General features: G+C 43.0%; 1 protein-coding gene and 1 long non-coding RNA gene across 2 annotated transcripts; both read right to left on the reverse strand.

Annotated features, from left to right (window-relative positions):
• Nucleotides 1-273: 273 nt before the first annotated feature.
• LOC117835597 (probable glycerol-3-phosphate acyltransferase 3) lies at nucleotides 274-1755 on the reverse strand. Its single transcript, XM_072290508.1, has one exon. It carries the CDS (start codon nucleotides 1753-1755, stop codon nucleotides 274-276), a length of 1482 nt encoding a protein of 493 aa, XP_072146609.1.
• An 8798-nt stretch (nucleotides 1756-10553) lies between these two features.
• On the reverse strand, nucleotides 10554-11125 carry LOC117840860 (uncharacterized). Its single transcript, XR_004637102.2, has 2 exons — nucleotides 10919-11125; nucleotides 10554-10826 (listed from the first exon to the last, which is right to left on the reverse strand). It is a non-coding gene; the product is annotated as an uncharacterized lncRNA (long non-coding RNA).
• Nucleotides 11126-20023: the final 8898 nt, after the last annotated feature.

A 20023-nucleotide genomic window follows, 5' to 3' on the forward strand; every position in this document is an offset into this window, starting at 1 on the left:
TTGATCTAATGATTCACAACACCAATCATGGTTTTTTTCTGCATGTTTAAGACAATATCAATTGTGAAAATTTAAAGAAGCATTAAATTAGAAAGCAAATGTAAACAGAGCAGCAAGCATTCTTGCACGTGCAAACATATTGCCAAAGAAACAAGACGAAACTAACGGCAAAGATAAATTCTGGACACTACTGAATCAGACTACCACTCCTACTGTACTTGCTAACAAATTAAAAACCAATCACTGGAACACCATGTCAAACTAGCTGTTGCTTCACTTGGTCTTGACGACCCCTTCGTTCCCGGCGAGCAGCAGGTACTTGTCCTTCCTCGTGAGTGCCGTCCCCTCGAACCCGAGCGCGGAGGCTAGCGCGCGCTGCACCTCGTTGGCCACCTCGATGCTGCTCTTGCCGCTCTCCTCGAAGTTCACCGGCTCCAGGAACTGGACGCTGTACTCCGGCCGGGGGTTCATCAGGAAGTAGACCGAGTCGAAGCTCTTGGCGACGGGCGACGTGGACGTGGCGTAGAACACCGTCGTGATCGCGTCGACCGCCACGGGGGTCACCTCGAGGGCGAGCTCGGTGAACAGCGGGCTGAACCGGAGCAGGTAGGGCTCGCGGCACGTCGTGCCCTCGGGGCACACGATCACGTCGCCCCGCGCCAGCATCGACGACATGCGGCGCCGGTCCTCCTCGCGGTTGCGGGTCAGCCGCCGGAGCGGGATGGGCGAGAGCACCTCCGACAGGCGGCTCAGGCTGTACGTCACGGCGGCGACGGGCCGCTTGAGCGCGCAGGCGATGCCGATCGGGTCCAGGAGCGTGCGGTGGTTGCAGGCGTAAAGCCGGCCGCCGCGGGGCTTGCCCGTTCCCTCGGCGTCGCCGTCGTCTGCCGCAGGAGTGGCGCCGATGACGCGCACCCTCACCCCGGTGAGCCCGGCGACGACGCTCGACAGGCGCCACGGGAGGAGGACGTAGATGGCGATGCGGATGACGGCGAGGACGACGGCGAAGGGGAAGTAGATGTACATGGCGAGCGCGGCCACCGGCGTCGGCGTGAACGCCAGCCGGCCGTCGTGGAACACCATGGGCTTCGGGGAAATGCACGAGGTCTTCTGGGTTTGCTTCAGGACGCGCGCCAGCCTCTTCATGTCGATCTCTGACTCGGTCATAACGCCGGTGAGGTATCGTTGCCCTCCCTCGAGCTCCTTCCCCACCACCGCATTGAACCCCACGTACTCTTTCAAGAACGCCTCCACCATCACCGTCGGGAACGTCCGGGTCACGGCCACCACCTTCACCTCCTTGGGCAACGCCTTGAGCTCCTCGATAGCGCGCATGTCCGACGCCTCTCGGAAGAAGAGCTTGGGGAGCACGGCCCTTCCGATCCTCGCCGCCTCGTCGCGCCGCAGCCCGCAGAAAGAGACGAACGCCATGGCCTTGGCGCGCGCCCCGTGGGACAGCACGTGCAGGACGGGGTAGAGCGCGAGCAGGACGAGGCCCCGGATGTAGCCGCCCGCCTCGACGGCGACGAGGAAGTAGGGCGGGAACGCCGCGCCCCGCGACGGGTTCAGGAGCAGCGCGTCCGCATCGACCACCAACGCGTTGTCACCGAGCCGGCGTACCAGCTCGGAAGGTGCCGCCGCGGGCACCACCGTGCTCGTCCTCGCGCCCGGCAGGAGCCTGCCAACGAGGCTGCGGTTGATGAAGCGGTGGATGCTGAGCACGCGGTTGGCGAAGCGCTCGCCGGACGTCGACATGATGGTTGCCTCTAATCACCTGACTTTTTTCGATCAATATCTAAAATTATTGCTCACGCAACGCTGGAACGCCTGTGTTCTACGGTTATATTTATTAGTTGAAAAAAGGCGCTTGTGACCGACTATATCACGGAAACGACTACATGAGCCTACTCCGACTCGTAGTTGCAGCATAGCAGAGCTCGGAGCCTCGGACTCGGCATGTAGCCGAACACGAAACGGACTGCAAGTCTGACCCGGTTATGTTCCGCTTCCGCTTCCGTGTGATTCTTGGTTTGCTGTTTGGGCCGATATCGCTCAATCAGGCCCAGCTCAGGTGGAGGGTTGCGCAGTAAAAGTAATATCAAGATCTCAAAAAAAAAAGTAAGGCCCCGTTTGGATCATTGGAATTGAATTCCATCCTAATAATTATAATTTAGACACAAATTAATTAAGCTCATATAATTGTATGTGGAATATAGTTGTATATTATAGTTGGTGATATGGGAGAGATACTTATATGCTGCACTTCTACTATAGAGAAGTGAGTCTAAGAGCGTGCTATAAGAATTGAATTCCATTCTAATAACCATAATCTATAGAATCAATTTCCATCTCCCACCCCATGAATTTAAGATAGGCTTATATCTAAACTTTGGAAAGTTGTGGAATGCCACATTCCAACATAAATTAGCCTACTCCATTAAATAGATTCCAATTCCTTCATCCCAAACGGGGCCTAATAGTAATATCAAAGGAAAAGATAATGCATCAAAAGGTGTGTGTTACTTTTACTATTCCATACATATATGAAATATGTTTGTGTAGATCTAATATTACAAATCGGCTGGAAGGGGTGTGTTACACATCGTCACTCAGGCGACAAAATAAAATGTGTAGTCTACCAAGCAGCAGCGCGAGAGCAGAGCGCTGTGATTGCGTGCATTGCGATTAAGGGACGGGAAGATCGGAGGAAGAGAAGTTTTTAGTTTTGAATCTTCGCAGCATGTATGAAATGATGCCAAAACGTGGAACTGGCCAAACCATGCATACAGTCAACGTAAAGACCAAACAAAGATAGTTCAATTGCATATGTAAGGGGGTGTTTGGATCCTTAAGCTAAAGTCTAGTCCATGTCACAACGAATCTTTGGAGGCTAATTAGGAGGACTAAACATGAGTAAATTATAAAACTAATTACACGGATGGAAGCTAATTCGCGAGACGAATTTATTAAGCCTAATTAATTCATGATTAGCACATGTTTACTGTAGCATCACATTGTCAAATCACGGACTAATTGGGCTTAATAAATTCGTCTCGCAAATTAGCCTTCATCTATGCAATTGGTTTTGTAATTAGTCTATATTTAATATTCCTAATTAGTATCTAAACATTCAATGTGACAGGAACTTTAGTCCGGACTAAAGAACCAAACACCCCCTAAATCCTAAAGCCCAAATGACTGCGAGCCTCTTTGGTTTGCTCCCAGTTTTTGCCCAGCCAAAATGAGTGAAAGAGCATATAGGCCTCTTGTGGGTTTTGGTGATTGAAAGGAAGAAGTAATTAAAGGACTAATGAGCTTGTTGAGCTTTGGCAAGGTTTTATTAGAAATGATAAAGTCAAGCTCATGTCATGTGAAGCATGCAAAAGTAAAGAAATGACAAGCAAAGATTGAATTAAGTGAAAGAGATAAAGATAGAAGTGAAATTGTATGGTCTCATTGGTTGTTTGCTTGTATAATCAAAAAAAGTTGAAAAATGCATGAGGATTGATCAAGATTACAACAATAATATATGTGATCAAGAGCAATGGTGAACTGAATGGAATTTCAATGATAGGTTGCTTGGTCACATGGATGGCATTTCTTATTAGTATTTCAAGGAAAGTTAAGATAGAAGATTACTTGGTCATAATGTTTGTATAAGAACAATATTCAAGTATGAATCAAGTTCAAGTATTCGAAGATATGGATTTTAAATGGGTATTCATTGTTGATGTCAAAGCAAAGCTAAACTCAAAGTGGTATGATTGGAGGAAGAAGTAAAGCAAGTGATTAGCAACGAGGAACTAAGCAAAGTTTGGTCAAGCGACGGCTTGAGCCATGGGATCTTTGCTAGGGTTAGGCCTGTTCGCTTTAGCTTATAAGCCGGCTGAAAAGCTGAAACGGCTGATTTGTTGTGAGAGGAAAACACTGTTTGATGGCTGATAAGCCAGCTGAATAAGCTGAAGCGAACAAGATCAAGAAGCTAGTGCTTGGAAGAACTTCGAGGAACCAATCAAGCCACGAAAAGTGAAGCATTGCAAAGCATCAAATTATTGTTGGATCACAATAATTGAGGTGACTTGAGCTTGTCAAGTTGATTATTGATCATATATGTTGAGGAACATCAAGTCACTAGCTCAAGGAGGATAATGCTCAAGAAAGAGAAAGAAATACTTGGAAACCCCTCAAAGTGTGATTTTGAAAAAAAACGGCATGATGATTATGTTCAAGCTCAAGTGGTTGATATTGTGTTTATTCTTTGATCTTGAGTATAGGTAACGACGTACTATCAACAGGGATGCAATGTGGATAACTTCACTTATGTCTCGGTGCTCAAATCTAACCTTTCAAGTGTTAACATGAGAGAAACACTTGTCACAACACTTGCACTAGGTGGTCTTGAAGCTTGTTTTCAGTGGGAATGGATACTCCTCTGACTAAGCTTTTCGTAGAGTCCAAGATCATCGAATTCAGAGTCCAGAGTAAAAAGTTATGGTCTTTTCTCTGAGGTGTCTTGTGCTATCTAGTGGACCTATGGAAATTCCGGAGAATTCTACGAAGATTCCGTAAGTTGCGAAGATTCCGAAGAATTTTGTAGAGTTTCCGGAACTTTTTGAACCTAACGGTTAGTTTTGGGGTTCCGGAGTTTTCGAAGGTTTTTCTAGAGATTGCATAACTTAACTGCCCAAAGCTCCCATTTAGTGTTGCTGGTTCCCCACACGATAAACACATCTCCACAGCTCTTTTGAGCCCTCCCATCTCTAGGATTGTAAGAGATTTGAGAAGAGAAAAAATTTGGGTTGAGAGATTGAACGATTGAGTGAAAGAGAGCAAATCCATCCTTAAGCACTCGAGTTCATAGCAAGAGATCTTCGTGGCGCTTGTTACTCTTAGAGGTCAAGCCTCCTAAACGGCTAGGCGTCACCCGGTGAGCACCCAAGCCTGTGTTGTGCCATGGGAAGTTTGTGAAGGCTTTAATTTCACCTCCGCAAGGGAAGAAATCAAAAATTAAAATGGGGAAAGGGTTAAGAGCGATCTAGCTTCATTGGAAGCACCCAACGAAGACGTAGGAATTCTCGGTGAAGGAATCCGAACTTCAGTAAACAAATCTTTGAGTCTCTTATGCTTGATTTGTTGATTTCACTAGTTGTTGCTCGTGCTAACTCATTTGTAGGATTCATCTTGACCTATCTCTTGAGAAGGTTTGAGTTATCAGGTAGTGAAATAGCTTGGAAACAACTCAATGGTACTTTTGGTTGAGTTTTAATTAGGCGCATTGTGAGTTTTTCATTATCTTGAGATACTCCGTAGATTTCTACGGAATCTCAGCAAGTTGCGGAGAATCTTGAAAATCTCTGGAGTTTCTGTAAACTATTAATTCCGCTGTAAGTTTTTTGTAAAATTTCAGATTCACCTATTCACCCCTCCTCTAAGCGACATCAAAGACCCTTTCAATGAGGGCATGCTAAAATCAGGGCTTGCAAAAATCAAGGGATACTAAAATTAGGGTAAAACTTTAGATGTTCGCTTGCTTTTTGGAAAAATATGACAATCTGTACCTCTAGGAAGTTTACATTATCTTGCCATGGATTTGACTTAAAATATTGGTATGCCAAATTTTTAGTAACGAACTAACTGATAGCTAAATTTTTAGACATGACTTCGATTTAATTGAGCAAATATTGGAACCCAACCAGGTTCTGCACCGGGCCATCTAATTTCCGGGCGGACGCGTCTGTCATCTCCGACAACGTCATTCCCTTTCGATAGCATCATTCCCTTTCCCTTTTTTCTTCCGTCAGCCATTCCCTTCCCGTACGTGTGCGTAGGAGCATGCATGCAGCGGGTGGCGGCCAAATATATTTTAGTGTCATGCCGGCCCACCGCTGTTGCTGGGCCGCTCAGCAACAACCTGCAATTCCAATTGAGCGCGCTACTGGTTCTCTTTTAGCAAACCAAAAACATTCGGGACCGTGGGAAATGGGGAATAAAAATTGGGTGGGGGAGTAGAAAGAAAAGTTAGTTTTAACGACATCAATAAAATAAGAAATATTTTTTAATAAACTTTACACCACAAAATATCCTCCGTTTGACATATTTATAAATAAGAGCTCTTTTCCAATAGTGTACAAAGTATAAGATTAATGAAGGATCACGCATTGATGCATTTCCTTCCTTGCGCATGTAGTCTGTTAATTTTTGCTGGGCCTGTGGGAAATAGGGAAAAAAACAATGATGCATCAGTAGATGACTTTCATTGTTAAATTTTTAAATAACTTAAGTTAAAACAAAAGACTCTCTTTAGATAACTTGACAGAAAGTTTTCAGCATGTATGCTTTTTGTAGGGTAAATATGTAGTGGAAACCATCTAGTAGGTGGAATCCTGGAAACTCCCACCATGGACCGTCAAATCCAAGATGTATGGTGCAAGCAACAAGGTACAGTTCCTCCCTGACATTTTTCATATACCCCCGTGTTTTACTGTACACCACTTACTTTCTGACAGTACAGTTGCAACTGGAGTCATATTCGAGTTGCAATTGGTCTACACTCAAAGTTGCAAATACTATAGACCACCGACTTCCCAACTGAGTTAGGAATATCTCAATGGTCTACAGTATTTGCAACTCATAGTGTAGACCGATTGCAACTCGAACTATTGGCCAGTTGCAACTGCAGGGTTGCATTTATTGCACTGAGATAGTACTGTTGGGAAGTAGGTGGTGTACAGTAAAACACGCGGGGTTAAATGGAAAATGTTCTGAGGAACTGTACCTAACCGTACATCTCCAATCTGATAGTCCATGGTGGGAGTTTCCAAGATTCCACCTACGAGGTGGTTTCCACTACATATTCTCCCACTTTTTGTATATCTTTGTGGAAGACTTCGTTTACTTGATTTTTGCTAGGAAAACTTTCCTGAAAAACCTTGAAGTATGAACCAAAAATTTTGTGGTTGAACATCTTTTTGTAAATTATTACCAGTGTGATCATGTCATGTTGAACAAATGCGTGTATGCTAGCATCAGATCCGGGAAAAAAAAAGGAAAAACTTTGGTTATCATACAACACAATAAATCTGTACGAAAAGTGATTTCCAAAAAATAATTGATACAGGGAAATGTGTCTAAAAAAATTAGTAGCTATATGGATAACTGCAAGAGAAGTCATTCTGTGTTATACCCTCCCATGTAGAATACGCACGTATTCATTGTTAAGTAGGTGTGTTGCATTTAGCGGGCATACCTTTTTTACTCTTGCTGCGTAGTTATCAAGTTGAATGCCCTGCACAAGAGGAAAAAAAAAGGAAAGAGTAAAACATGTGTTCAGCGCGCGCAAGGGGAGGGGTATTTTGATGAGGTTGTTTTTACTTACGTGTTGTTCAACAATTTGTCTTATTTCAGGCATGATAAGTTGGTTTTCCTCATGAGTGCATAAGTAGTAAGTGAGTGATTCGCACAGTCGTTTGGCATGTTCCTGTGGATATAGATATTAAAACAACAATTTTGGAAAAGGTTACTAAATAGGAAAAACCAGAAAAATGGATAGGTATGTGTGTCAGCCTGGTGATGATGCTTACTTGCTTGAAATGGAAGTGAGTCATGCCATCATACGACAATAGTAACTGTAGAACATATACGCCACTGTCATAACTTGATTGTGAGTTCCATGAAAAAAATAGATTCATAGTCAGTATTTTAAAAACTTTTTGGTGAACTCGAATAAACTATTGTGAAATGTAAACATTGTGTACGTTGTTGTTAAAAGAAAACAGGAAAAATGATATGAACAGCATTATGTTATGACGGTTGAACTTAACTGGTTATCACAGTTTGATACGCTTCCAATCACTGTTTGCATGTCGTAGATGTCAACTCTTGTGGATCTTGCATGCACAGCCTTGAATACCCTTCTGAAGTTTGAAGTTTGAAACAACAGTGAGGGCGTCTTGTTGGATTATTTGGGTCTCCTTGAAGGGGCATATCACTTCAAACCTCCTGTCTCTGAAATTGCCTACGACAAGGTACCAGTAACTGCTCTTCCGGACAGGCATAAAAACCTGGCAGGAAAAAATAGTCAAAATTAAGAGTCGTGAGGTGTGTGAGGGGTAAGCAAAGAAAAGGACTAGGGAAATTATTTCAGAACAATACATACGCAAAAAAGAACTGTACCAGGAGGTGTCTAATAAGGTGACAAGATAAATCTTACCAAATCAGCGTTGTCTAGCCTGAAACCAATCTTCTTTTCAGCAAGACTGGCAGCAATTTCGCTTGGGATTAGCTGAGGGTCTTGTAGGACTCCGTAGGAAAGAAGGCGTGAATTATTGGATTTGCTGATGTTGTTTTTCTGTGATCTGTACATGGATATGGATGCCGAAAAAGAGCTTACTGCTAATTTATAGTTGAGTATAAACTTCTCGCACTCTCCTTTTAGTAGCAATCCCCGTGTGTGCTTTGTGAACTGAGCTTCCATGATAGCTACTCGCATAATGTTCATGACATGATGTGAAATTGATCCATAAACTTGCAATGATAGCCCGAAAGTACGATGGTCGACCCAATTGACTTTTACCATCTTTATTATTTTTGGGCTGATACAATTAAAAAACAAAGAAATCATTATAGGGCAAAAAAAGATGATGTATCAGTACATAACTTGTGTGGAAAAAGAAAATAATTGTCCACTAGATGTACAGTATGGTCAAAAAAAAGGAAAAAACTGATATACCTCCTGGTGGGATATGGGCCGGGGATGTTATTAACAATGTGTTGATGTACAGATCTCTCCACGGGTGTTGACACAAAGACATGGCGGTATACTAGTGGCCTCATGGGTATCATATTTTCTGGCGGTGTCTTTTGGGAGCTTTTGGCTGTTGCAATGGACTCATCGAGTTGCCTCAGTGTTTCCTCATCCCAATCACAGTCCTCACGAATAAATGGGTGTGAGGTGCCAGCTTGGTATGTTTTTATGGTAGGCTACTCAGATGTAGTGGGCTTGTTACTGGTGTCATCATACACTTTGCATGGTTGTGGTTGCGGGATTTTGTTTGCTGACCGTGCATATGCAGCTTTGAACTCCCTTTTTGTTATGCCACCCAAACTTCCGCTTCTATGTCATCATGTTTCCATTTTGTTCTGCAGTCGCTTGTGTTTCGTTGGGGACAGAAAATTGCTGTGTGAGAATTTGGTGTGCTGATGTCTTTTTGCAGAGTTGTCTCGACACTCTGCGTTTCCTCGAACTTGAGCTTCTTTTTCCGAGCAGCTATTTTATTCAATCTTTCAACCGCAAGCTCATTCAATGATAGTCTTCTTGTTGTAGAGGTTGGAGCTTCAGATTTAGGGGGTGTTTGAATACAAGATGCTAAATTTTAGCAGGGTCATATTGGTGTTTGGATGCTAATTAGGAGGACTAAACATAAGCTAATTATAAAACTAATTGCACAGATGGAGTCTAATTCGCGAGACGAATCTATTAAGGCTAATTAATCCATCATTAGTAAATAGCAACTGTAGCACCACATTGTCAAATCATGGACTAATTAGGTTTAATAGATTCGTCTCGCGAATTATACTCCATCTGTGTAATTAGTTTTATAATTAGACTATGTTTAATACTCCTAATTAGTACCTAAACATCCAATGTATCAGTGCTAAAGTTTAGTAGGTGTCCCCCTAATCAGGTTTACCCAGTTTGGTGTCACGTCAAATGATAGGGGGAGCGGTCTTTTCTTGAAAGTATTGAAGTTGTGACGGATGCTCCTCTTCGATCAAGGATTGGCAGGTGCACTTTTTTTTTGGGAAGGGGGGGCAAGCATGAAAAAAATTCTGTGGAAATGATCCCAAAGTCCTGACCGTGAGGATCCGTCCTGGATGCATGCCGCGTGGCGACTCCAAACATCCGACACCTGATGCTCCATGTCCCACCTAATCGGCTCCCTCAACTCGGCTTGGCTCCTAGGCCAACAGCTTAGCGGAGTCAGCTCCCTCACCTTGCTCGTCCGCCGCTGTCGTGGCCTTGCTTGTTCGCTGCCGACTCCGTCGTCTTCGTCGACGATCCCTTTTCCTCTACCGCAGTAAGAGCATGCACCGCATCTTCTCACCTCCATTGATCCAATCACTTCCAAATATGATTGTGTGCAGCAGTCTGAATTGGCTCTATTCTTTGCTTTAGATATAAGTTCCACATCAATCATGTTCCAGGTTGTTTTAATTTTTCTAGATTCATAGATTTTATTATGCTCTTAGACATACACTATATCTAGATGCATAATAATATTTATGAAAAATATAAAATGACATACAATTTGGAACGAAGGGAGTACTAGCTTCCTTTCCTCTAAATTTCATGTTCTTATTTTGATGATTCAGGTCATTCTCGTGACTGATTTTTCTCTTGAAAACAGGGAACACAAGGAGCTTTGCCACTTCTGTGTAGAACCTCACCAATTGATTTTGGTTAGATGTCCAAGATGTACGCTGATTCTGATTGTGAACAATGTTCACCTGATCTCTGGAGGACAGAACTAATTTGCATTACAAACAGCAATCCATGTGGATAGTTTATCATTTATGCTGGGATCCACGAACCAAATAGTTCACAGGAAAAATTCGGAAGATATGATGAAGAAGAAAGAGAAGAACTGACGCGGACAAAGTATGGAATATTGTGTAATTTGAAAAAGAAAAAAGGGGTGAAATCCGGACTGTGATGTCTGTAATCCATTAAACATCCACTGATCCACATGTTTTTCAGGGAAAATTTGTTTCCTGACAGTTTCTGCTCGCTTTCCTCTTCTCTGATGGTTTCCTCCTCTGCATCCATACTGAGAAGAAACACCAATCAATCGACTCTTAAAAAGAAAAAACCAATCAATCTCTATGACTCAAACTGCACCATCTACCGAAAAATTGTTACCAGCAGTAGACTCCAATACCAGAGCTGCTGATTTCCGGCACGGGACACCTGCCATTTTCTCTGATTTTCGTCAGGACAGCTCCTGCAAACCAAATCGTTTATGGCTCGAAGGGACGAGAGGGACGGCGACGGACAAGGTGACTGCGCCGGCGGTTGAGGCAGACGCTGGCGCAGAATGAGGCAACTACACTAGCGGTAGCGGAGGTTGGGGACGGACGAACGGTCGCGGACAACGAAGGCAGCATCGGCGGCGACGAGCGGATAAGGCCAAAAGTGTTCGCGCTGCGAGCCGAGCTGCGGACTGGGAGCCAAGCCGCACGTTGGTCGTCTGGTGGGAGCCGAGCTGAGCCTTTCCAGGTCACGCGCTCAAGCAGCTATCGGATCGGCTGAGTCGACACGTGGCAAGAATCTGGGGTAGGTCCGCACAATGAGTACTTTGGGGACCGTCCCCACCCAATTTTTTTCTAATGAACATGTTAATCTTTGAAGCTGATTGTCTCGCTCCAATGGGGCCAATGGAGCTGGCTGTGTATTGTTTGCAAAAAATATTTTATGTAGCTCATTCATGAAGTCTTCATCTTGGGCAGGGTATCAAATTCATCCCATGACTCCAATGGTTCCAACTTCCAAGTGCTGCATGAAGTTTTCGAAAATTTCCTTATTAGCATCTGGTTGGATGTCAATTATATCTGGCACTTGCATTTCTGGAAAGTTGATTGTGTCTTCATCATCCATTTTATCTGCGGCTGGTGGGTTTGCTTTGGTTTGTGTAGCACTGATATCAGAGGGAGCGTTGGTGTGGTTGATGGGTTGGGCCTGAAGCTCGAATGTTTTTGAAACGTCTGGTGTAGCTGCCGATGTGGTGGTACATACAGGTAAATCTGGTTTTCTGAGGATAGCTGATATGGTGTGGCAGAATCAGGAGTCTTGATTGAGCATTTGCTGTTGAATATATTTGAAAAATTGCACACCCTGCTGTTATTGCTTTGGCGTATGATGGTTGCTGTTTTAACAATGTGTGAAATTAAAATAGGCCTTGTTGCTTTGATAAAAACCATTCCAATTCTCATCATAAGTGAACTGCAATTGTTCCCTAACCTGAAAAAAGAAAAGAAAATGATGTTTGAAACATGCGTGTGTGTCTGATTGGGAAAAAAACGAGAGAGTAAAAATAATTTAAACAAAGCCGCAAGAGAAATGAATGGATTATTAATACTTACATCACTGAAAGTTTGACCAGGAGTATAGATTGTAGAATTTGTTCAAGGTCATTTTATGTGTCGAGAAAAATGCCATGTGTGAGCTTACGTGGCCGCAGTGGAGTTCTTTTCATCTCTCTCAGCTGGTGGGGGCAAAAAAGTGTAGAGTTAGAGAAGAGGATAAAAAAGGAATGTGTTCTGGGAGTTCTCTCGTTGTAGCTACAGAAATTTGTGTGAAAACAAAATTGAAAAGTGGAACACAGAATGAATAACTTACAATGGTCCTGCCAAAGTTGTTGCTGCCCTCATTGATTCTATCAAGCTCAATGTATGTTGACACATTTTCAGTTGACCAGAGACTTATTCGTGGTACAGAGACAGGAAGGTTCAGTTCAGATGTGTCGAGAAGTTCAAAATACACAACCTAGGTGTGGGTAATCATAAAGGGAAAGGTGACATTAAATGAGACAATTGTACAATAACACGTAATAAAATCATCTATTAGAAAATTCTATAGAACAAAACATTAAGGTTAATGAATCTAGTTTGATAATTTGGAACAACTTTATTTTATTCCGAACTGGAAATAAACAATGATGAGTGTGGATGTTTCTTTGCATTGCTACAATGGCATTGTTTTTCTATATGTGTAATAATATTGATACCAGTGTGGTCATGAAAAGTTTGCCATTTCTAATTGCTAAAGAGTAAATAAGTTGTGGAAAATAAAACGCGTGGTGTGTATCATGTGTGTGTGCTTTATGAAGCGATAGCAGTAGAAGAGGGGGGTGTCAGAAAACGCTACCATCATTGCAAAGGTGCAGCCGCCCAAAGCTGCTGTGGTGCATGATTTCTTTGCTGGGTATTTTGATATTGATGTTACAAGCTTGTCAAGAACTACAATAGCCCAATCAATTGTGATTATCCTGTCAGGTATGTGAATGGCTGTATAGAACTCAGAGCTGGCGCACTCGCTACCGGTTGGGCATAAGCAGGAAGTCAGAGCAAAAAGAGAAAAAACCCTCTTGAATTTGTCACCTGCAGATCTGTGGTAATTAGAGCCTTCAGCTCGTTTATGGTTGGGTGGTTACCAGCACATTTGGTTTTTTCGAGAATTAGTTTTCTTGTGTCTTCATTGTAGGCTTTAGGTAGTGGTGAGCCCCCAACAGGTATGCCAAGCACTTGATGTATGTGCAAAGGTGATAGCGTGAAAGATCCATTGGGTAGAATGAATGTTTTTGTCAACACATCGAAATGGTTGACAAGCCACATGATTAATTGTTTGGGCATGGTGTTGCATGATAAATCCAACAAGTGGTGAAACCACATACTCTTGACAAGCTCCCTTTGTGTACAGTCCAACGACTTAGCTACTTCAATGAACTTGGGTAGTTATAGTTTTGTGGTGAAAAGCTGCAGTAGAAATGAAATATAGTTTAGTTACTATGGGTAGTTATAGTTTTGTGGTGAAAAACTGCACTAAAAATCTAAAAGTTATATGGCTAGAAAAAGACAGGTATAAAGAACGGCAAACATTAGCTAGTTTGATTGGATTGAAATACAAGAAACTTTTAAAGCTCGTGAAGTTTGTACAAGGAACTCAAGCGTGCTGTTAAGGACTCATTCACACCACACGAGTTTGAAACACGGTGGAAAGCTGTGCTGGACAAGTATAATGCACGTGACAATAACAGGATCAACTACTTGTACAACATCAGAAGCTACTGGGTGCCAGCTTTCTTTATGGATAGTTTATATCCATTTTCGAGCACTACAGCAAGGAGTGAGAGTACAAACGCTATGTTCAAAGGGAATGTGGCGCATAAAGACACAATTGTGAACTTTTTTGCTGCGTATGAAAACATACAAGAGAAAAATTTGTCAACTCTGGACAGATGCATATATGATTCAGAACTGAAGACCCCCAACCAATGGTCTTATAATTTACTTGAAGAGCATGAAGCGAAAATATACACAAATGCAATTTTCAGAAAGTTCCAGGTCGAGTTCAAGAATAGCACAGCCTATGGCGTGAAAGAGCTCGTTAAGGAGAAGTTGTTCGAGGTGAAAAGGAAAACAGAGTACAGCAAACCAGAGTTTTATAAAGATACTTATATTGTGGAAGTGACCGAGGCTCGTGTAGGAAGCTAGACAGGGACGGCATTCATTGCTGTCATGTGTTGAAAATTGCAGAAAGATTAGACTTGCTATTGCTTCCGGAGAGCTTTGTCAGGCATAGATGGACCAAGGCGGCTGATCATGACGTTCCGCTATCTACAGGGCAGCAGCTGATTATTGGAGGGAGTAAGGCAGGTGACGCTGTGCAATATTGCATAATGATGGCGGGGCGCTATCTGTGAAAAGGTGAAATCTGCACATGAATAGTAGCGGGTACGGGTCCGTGAAGAACAGTTGCAACTAGCATTATTCATGTGTTGATTTCACTTTTTTGTTGCATCTTGTACAAGTTTGCATTGCATCTCAAATTTTGCATGATGGTAGAAGATGACATGAGCTATCCATTTATATTTTTCTGGAATTTTTCTATCATTGTAGACATGCATTTAAATTTGGTAACAAGGTAACACTCTAATGGTCGGTAACACAAGAGTTGTTCTCGTTGTCTCCAACTCCAACATACGACATGCTTGGATATGGTCAACAACTCTTGGTCTTCAATTTGCTGAAACTTAGCCCAAAACTGGGGGACCTGCAAAAAGCTTTATGTTGACTTTTTCAAAAACAACACCATTCCTTGTGAGGCATGCATATAGCCAGCAAAAGGCAACCACCCCCGTCAATTCAAATTTTATCCTCCTTATTTTACTTATTGGCCAAACAAATTATTGTTTTTGTTGATGGAACAATGTCAAATGTGGCGGAACCCCCCAAATTAACTTGGCTAAAGCACACTTAAGCCGCTTAACACGCGATCATGTACTTTAAACAAATCAACTTGGTCATCCGTCGGATTTCATCCGATAAACCACTTATCTCAGGATCGAGAAAGCAAGACTCACACGATGGTGAGTGGTTATAGAGATTACAACAGTCCATCCAGATTAAACAAAGTATATTGATTTATTACAACATGAGTTTCAAAATTCAAACATAGTTTGCAGAGTTTTCAAGCAGCAGAAATAAATAAGCAGAAGCTAGACGTCGTTGCATGATACCATGAAGAAGCCGATCATGACATCAATGATCCCTGTCCTCATCATCCGAGGAGGGATCCCACTCAACCGTCCAACCTGGAGGAAGTTGGATAGGCCAAGCGCCACTTATAGTGAACTCGTTCTCATTACCTGAAAAAGAGATGCCACAAACAAGGCTGAGCGACTATGCTCAATAAAACTTAACCGACCGGTGGTACTACTTCCACCAACACCTAGACATGCAGGCTCTTTGGCTGAGGGTTTGTTTTTACTAAAAGCAGCTAGAGTTGGTCCTTACTTTCAACTTTTTTAGCCACAAGTTCTAAATTCATTAACCAGTCTAGATTTGCATCCTATACTAAGCAAGTATAGTTCCAAACAATTAATTGACAAGCATCAACATTTATATCATCACCAAGTTCCATCTTTACTCAGTGCAGCATAGCGATCAAGTAGTCCCAAACTGTGAGAGGCAGACGAATCGATTCGAATTTCTTAATCATGCATGGCGAACCTAATCCCACGACATCCGCGCACCGCGAAGGGTCGCTTCATTTGTCAGCCATCCACATCAATTCCCAGACCCGTGTCAGGCCCACTTCCCTTGGTGCAAGGCTCCATAGACCCGGCCTCTGCCGTTCTATGACTGCACTTGTCACCACATGATGCACCAGGGGAAAACTCAGTTTCCAGAGACAGTGGAATGATCCGCTCACGTCCCGGTTCAATCAGGTACTAGGCTTCCCCAACCCATACTAGGTATGAGATTAGTACTTTCAAACACTTGATCACGAACACCATCATATCTCGACTTTAGTCCAATTTCATGTAGACAGATGGGCAAACCACCGAGTACCAAACATAAGCCCGGCCCCGTCCATCGTCCTTATAGTTGCAACATAAGTAAAGCAATCAACTCCTATAACTCGCGAGTGACAGGAAATCACTCGACTTTTACCAAGTCCTACTGAGCATTGCAACTACTCGACTTAATATAAGTCGATACTAGTGTTCATATCAAGGGTACTAAATTCATGCATCTACGGTTTCAATCAACTCCTAGAATGTAAATGCGCAATCAAAGCAATCAATTGTGTTGCAAGTATTTAAAGATAGGAAATCATGCTCCGAGGCTTGCCTTCACATGGGGAGTTAGCGAGCTGGTCCTCGGCTTGCTTCGGTATGGGCTCGGCTCCGACTTGATGCACACCCGCTACGGCTCCTTCTGGCGCTGGGTGAAGCTCGTATGTCCCATCAGCGAGGTTCAGCTCTACATGAAATGCAAATGCATCAAGTTCAACTTCCATGCTTTCTCATATAGGATGCAAAACGTGAATTAGCACTGAAGTATAAAATTAAATTATGACCACATTCATCTAAACAAGGTTCTACACCTTCTTTATCTGCATAAGGTAAGGTGTGTTATGGTGTAAACTCGGGGTTGACATGATGGTGATTGTGTACATATATACAACTTAACTTTATTAAACTTCAGAGTGAAAAGTTATCCTATTCTGAATGTTCTTTTGTACCTCTTCCGAAAAAGACAATTAAAGGTTCTTTCTTCCCTTGAATTTGGTTCATCTCCCAAATTTTATTTCTATTTTTAAACAGTAAGCTATGAAATTGAAACTTTACCAGCAACTTAACCTTGTCATGATTAAGCTACTGCACAAATTTGAGGCCTATTAGAGTTGCACAAAAAGAAATTAAAATTGTTTCATTATGATAAGGTAGTGTGGCTTAACTATTTTTAAGATAGAAAACACAATGAATCTGGGTATGAAATTTTAACAGTAGGTTCCAGAGGTGAAATAGAGCCTTTGGTGAATTTTTCATAATTTTTAGTGAAGGGCATCTTTTTCTCATATATTACTCCTATTTATCTTTTCTCTAAAAAAAGAGTGGGTTTTTTTTAATTTCAGATAAGGTTTCATACTTTCCTTGTGAACTATACTTCATCACTGATCCACTCCATGTGGTTTCAAATTTTTATCATCTCTCGTTTAATTATTATGCAAAAGACAAAAGCAGCCTTAGATTTCCATGATAAAACTAAAACAGAGATTTCAACATCTGAGCTAGGCTCCACATCATTTTTATAAGCTTTCATTCTCTGAAACAAACACTTGAGAGTTAGATTTACCATTTTATCATTTTTTGCAATTTACTATGATTTAAATGTCTTAAACAAGGATTAAAACATATAATATCAATCCTAGTAGAGACATATGCCAAAAGTATTTTTATTAGAAACTACACTTTACAATGAATCTAGCAAAAATGATTTGACATTTTTCTGAATTTTCTATGAGTTTTGGTGAATTTCCAAAGTTAAATACATTTTTTGCCGATTATAAAACAAAAACCGAGGTAAACTTGCGATCTAGCCCTCGCGTCTATACTTTATTTGCGTAGGGGTCTCTGGTTTTTGCACAAAAGCCTCTGATTCGATTTTCTCAATTGCAATTGGGTCCCTGAGCGGCGCACGGCGGCGGGCGGGCAAAATCCCGGCGAAGCGCCGGCGGGCTTGGGGCGGAAAGAGGCCAGGGAGGGTCAGGGCTCACCTGTGGTGCGATTTGATGCGAGTTAGGGTGATGGGGAGGTCTGATGGGGGCAGAACGTGGCGGCGGACGGCGTGCGGCGTGGTGGCGACGGGCGGCGGTGTTCTGGCGGTGGCGGCACTCTTCGTGGACAACGGACGGGCTCTAGAGCTGCGCAAGGGGGAGGCGAAGCGGCTGGGGCGTCGGCGAGGGGTGGCACGCGACGGAGGCCGGCTCTCCACGGCGAGTCTGGGCAGCGGCGTGCTTAGGCGGAGCAAGGCGAAGCTAGGGCGTGCGGCAAGGGCGATTGCGATGGGGAAACGGGCACGGGCAGTGCTAGCGAGGCTTTATAGCCATGGCGAGCTCCGGCTACAGCTGGGGCTAGAGAGGAGTGGGGCGGTGAGGCTGGCGGGTGGCCCTAGCCGCCGCCGCGGCCATTGGCGCAGGGGCGCTGCACGCGAGGTGCGGCAGGATAGGGTGGAGGCTCACTTGCGCAAACGAGCGGGGCCGTCAGGGAGGCGCATTGGTGAGGCTTGGCTCCTGTGGCGTCTTGTCATGGGCGGGCGTTGGGCGAAGCGGCGGCGACGGTCTGCGGCGCGTCGCGGGGACATGCGCCCATAGCAGAGCACCGGGGCGACTGGGCGTGCGACTAGCTGCAGGTGCACGTCGAGGCTGTCGCTGTCACAACCAGCGACTGGGCGGAGGTGCGGTGCGGGCGCAGCAGCTTCGCGAGGGGGAGGATAAGCTCAACGGTGCATTGGGCAGTCGCGGCAGGCGAGGCGGAGCGCGTGACTGGTCAGCGCGTGGGCGCGGGTTGGGCGACGGAGCAGTGCCGATGGACGCGCTTCACGAGGCGATGTCACACGTGCGGCGTGGCGTGGCCGCACTCTGGCGCACGAGAGATTCGCGGACAGGAGCAGGGTGAAAAAGGGCCGGTTTTTGGGTCAAACTTACGCCCGATTTTTGAACTGTACAACACTTGCTCCAATAACAAAACTTTTAGCCCTCATGTTTGTGTTCAAACTCTACAGAAGGTTTTTTCTCAGATTCCAAACAGATTTTGAGATAAAACGCGTCAAAGTTCGGCAAAAACTGAAATTCAGACTTAGAAACATTTCAGCCAAGCTGCTCATGTTGACCAAACTAGCTGTTTTGACCTTATTTTTTAAACCCTTTTGTGCAGATTTTAGCCTAGCTCCAATGAGCAAAGTTGTTAAGAGCTTGTAGCACTACAACTTTTATGAAAGGTTTGTTTTGAGTTTACATTAAAAATTACTAGATAAAGGGCTTCAAAGTTTGGGTTTTTCATTTTTTTCTTAAATTGCCACTGATTTGAATTTCGAGTTTTTGAAAGCTTTCTGGTCAGATTCAAACAAAATGCCTAAAACAAAAGTTGTTAGGGAAGATGAATTCTACAACTCTTAGTTGGACAAAATTCAGGTTCTTGTATAAAAATTTAACTTATAACTTAATCACTTTTAAGCTTTTAGGGGGCAAAGTTGACCTTTGACCCGGTTAATTTGCTGCTAAAAGCTTCACTTAGGCTTAAACAAGGTTTAGTTAACCTAGGGTTGTTACACCAAACACTATAAATAAAGCACCCCCAAAGAAATTTAGCATAGCGACAATCAAATAAGAAGTGGTTAATGGTTTCTGTTGCAGAAGCTACATTATTTGTTTCCATTCCAGTAGCATTATAGCATGAGCTAGCTAGACTCTAGCTTAATCACCCCTCTCTCCCCTTTACCTATTTGTTTCATGTAATATTTAACTTTTATTTTAGTCAAATACATGTCGGTAGGGACTTTTCCCTCATTTTTCATAAAAAACACTATTGATGCTTTTGGCAAGTATATAACATTGGATTAAAATTTATGGCATCTATTATCTCAATAAATGGGTGTTAAAAGAAACCACCATGTTAGCACAGAGAGTTTAGAAATTATCATATTAATAAAAAAATTACACCGTTTAATTTTATGATCATTGCCTATATCCTATATTCAAAACCAAGACTACATGACAAATAGAGTTAATTAACGAATTGAAAATTGAAAAATAAGGAATTATGAAAATAAGAGTCTATGTCAAATAAAACATATCAATAGAAAAATTCAGAATTACAAATAAGAAATATATTAGTTTAATTCATATGAGTTGGAAAGCAAATAAAATACCCAAACAAATAGTCCATATAAATACAATTAA

The sequence above is a fragment of the Setaria viridis genome, chromosome 9 (genome assembly GCF_005286985.2).
Source record: "Setaria viridis chromosome 9, Setaria_viridis_v4.0, whole genome shotgun sequence".
Lineage (NCBI taxonomy): Eukaryota > Viridiplantae > Streptophyta > Magnoliopsida > Poales > Poaceae > Setaria > Setaria viridis.

What these genes read in the sequence shown, in the direction of transcription:
- LOC117835597 (XM_072290508.1), bottom strand. Translation starts at nt 1,755, where the DNA reads ATGTCGACGTCCGGCGAGCGCTTCGCCAACCGCGTGCTCAGCATCCAC.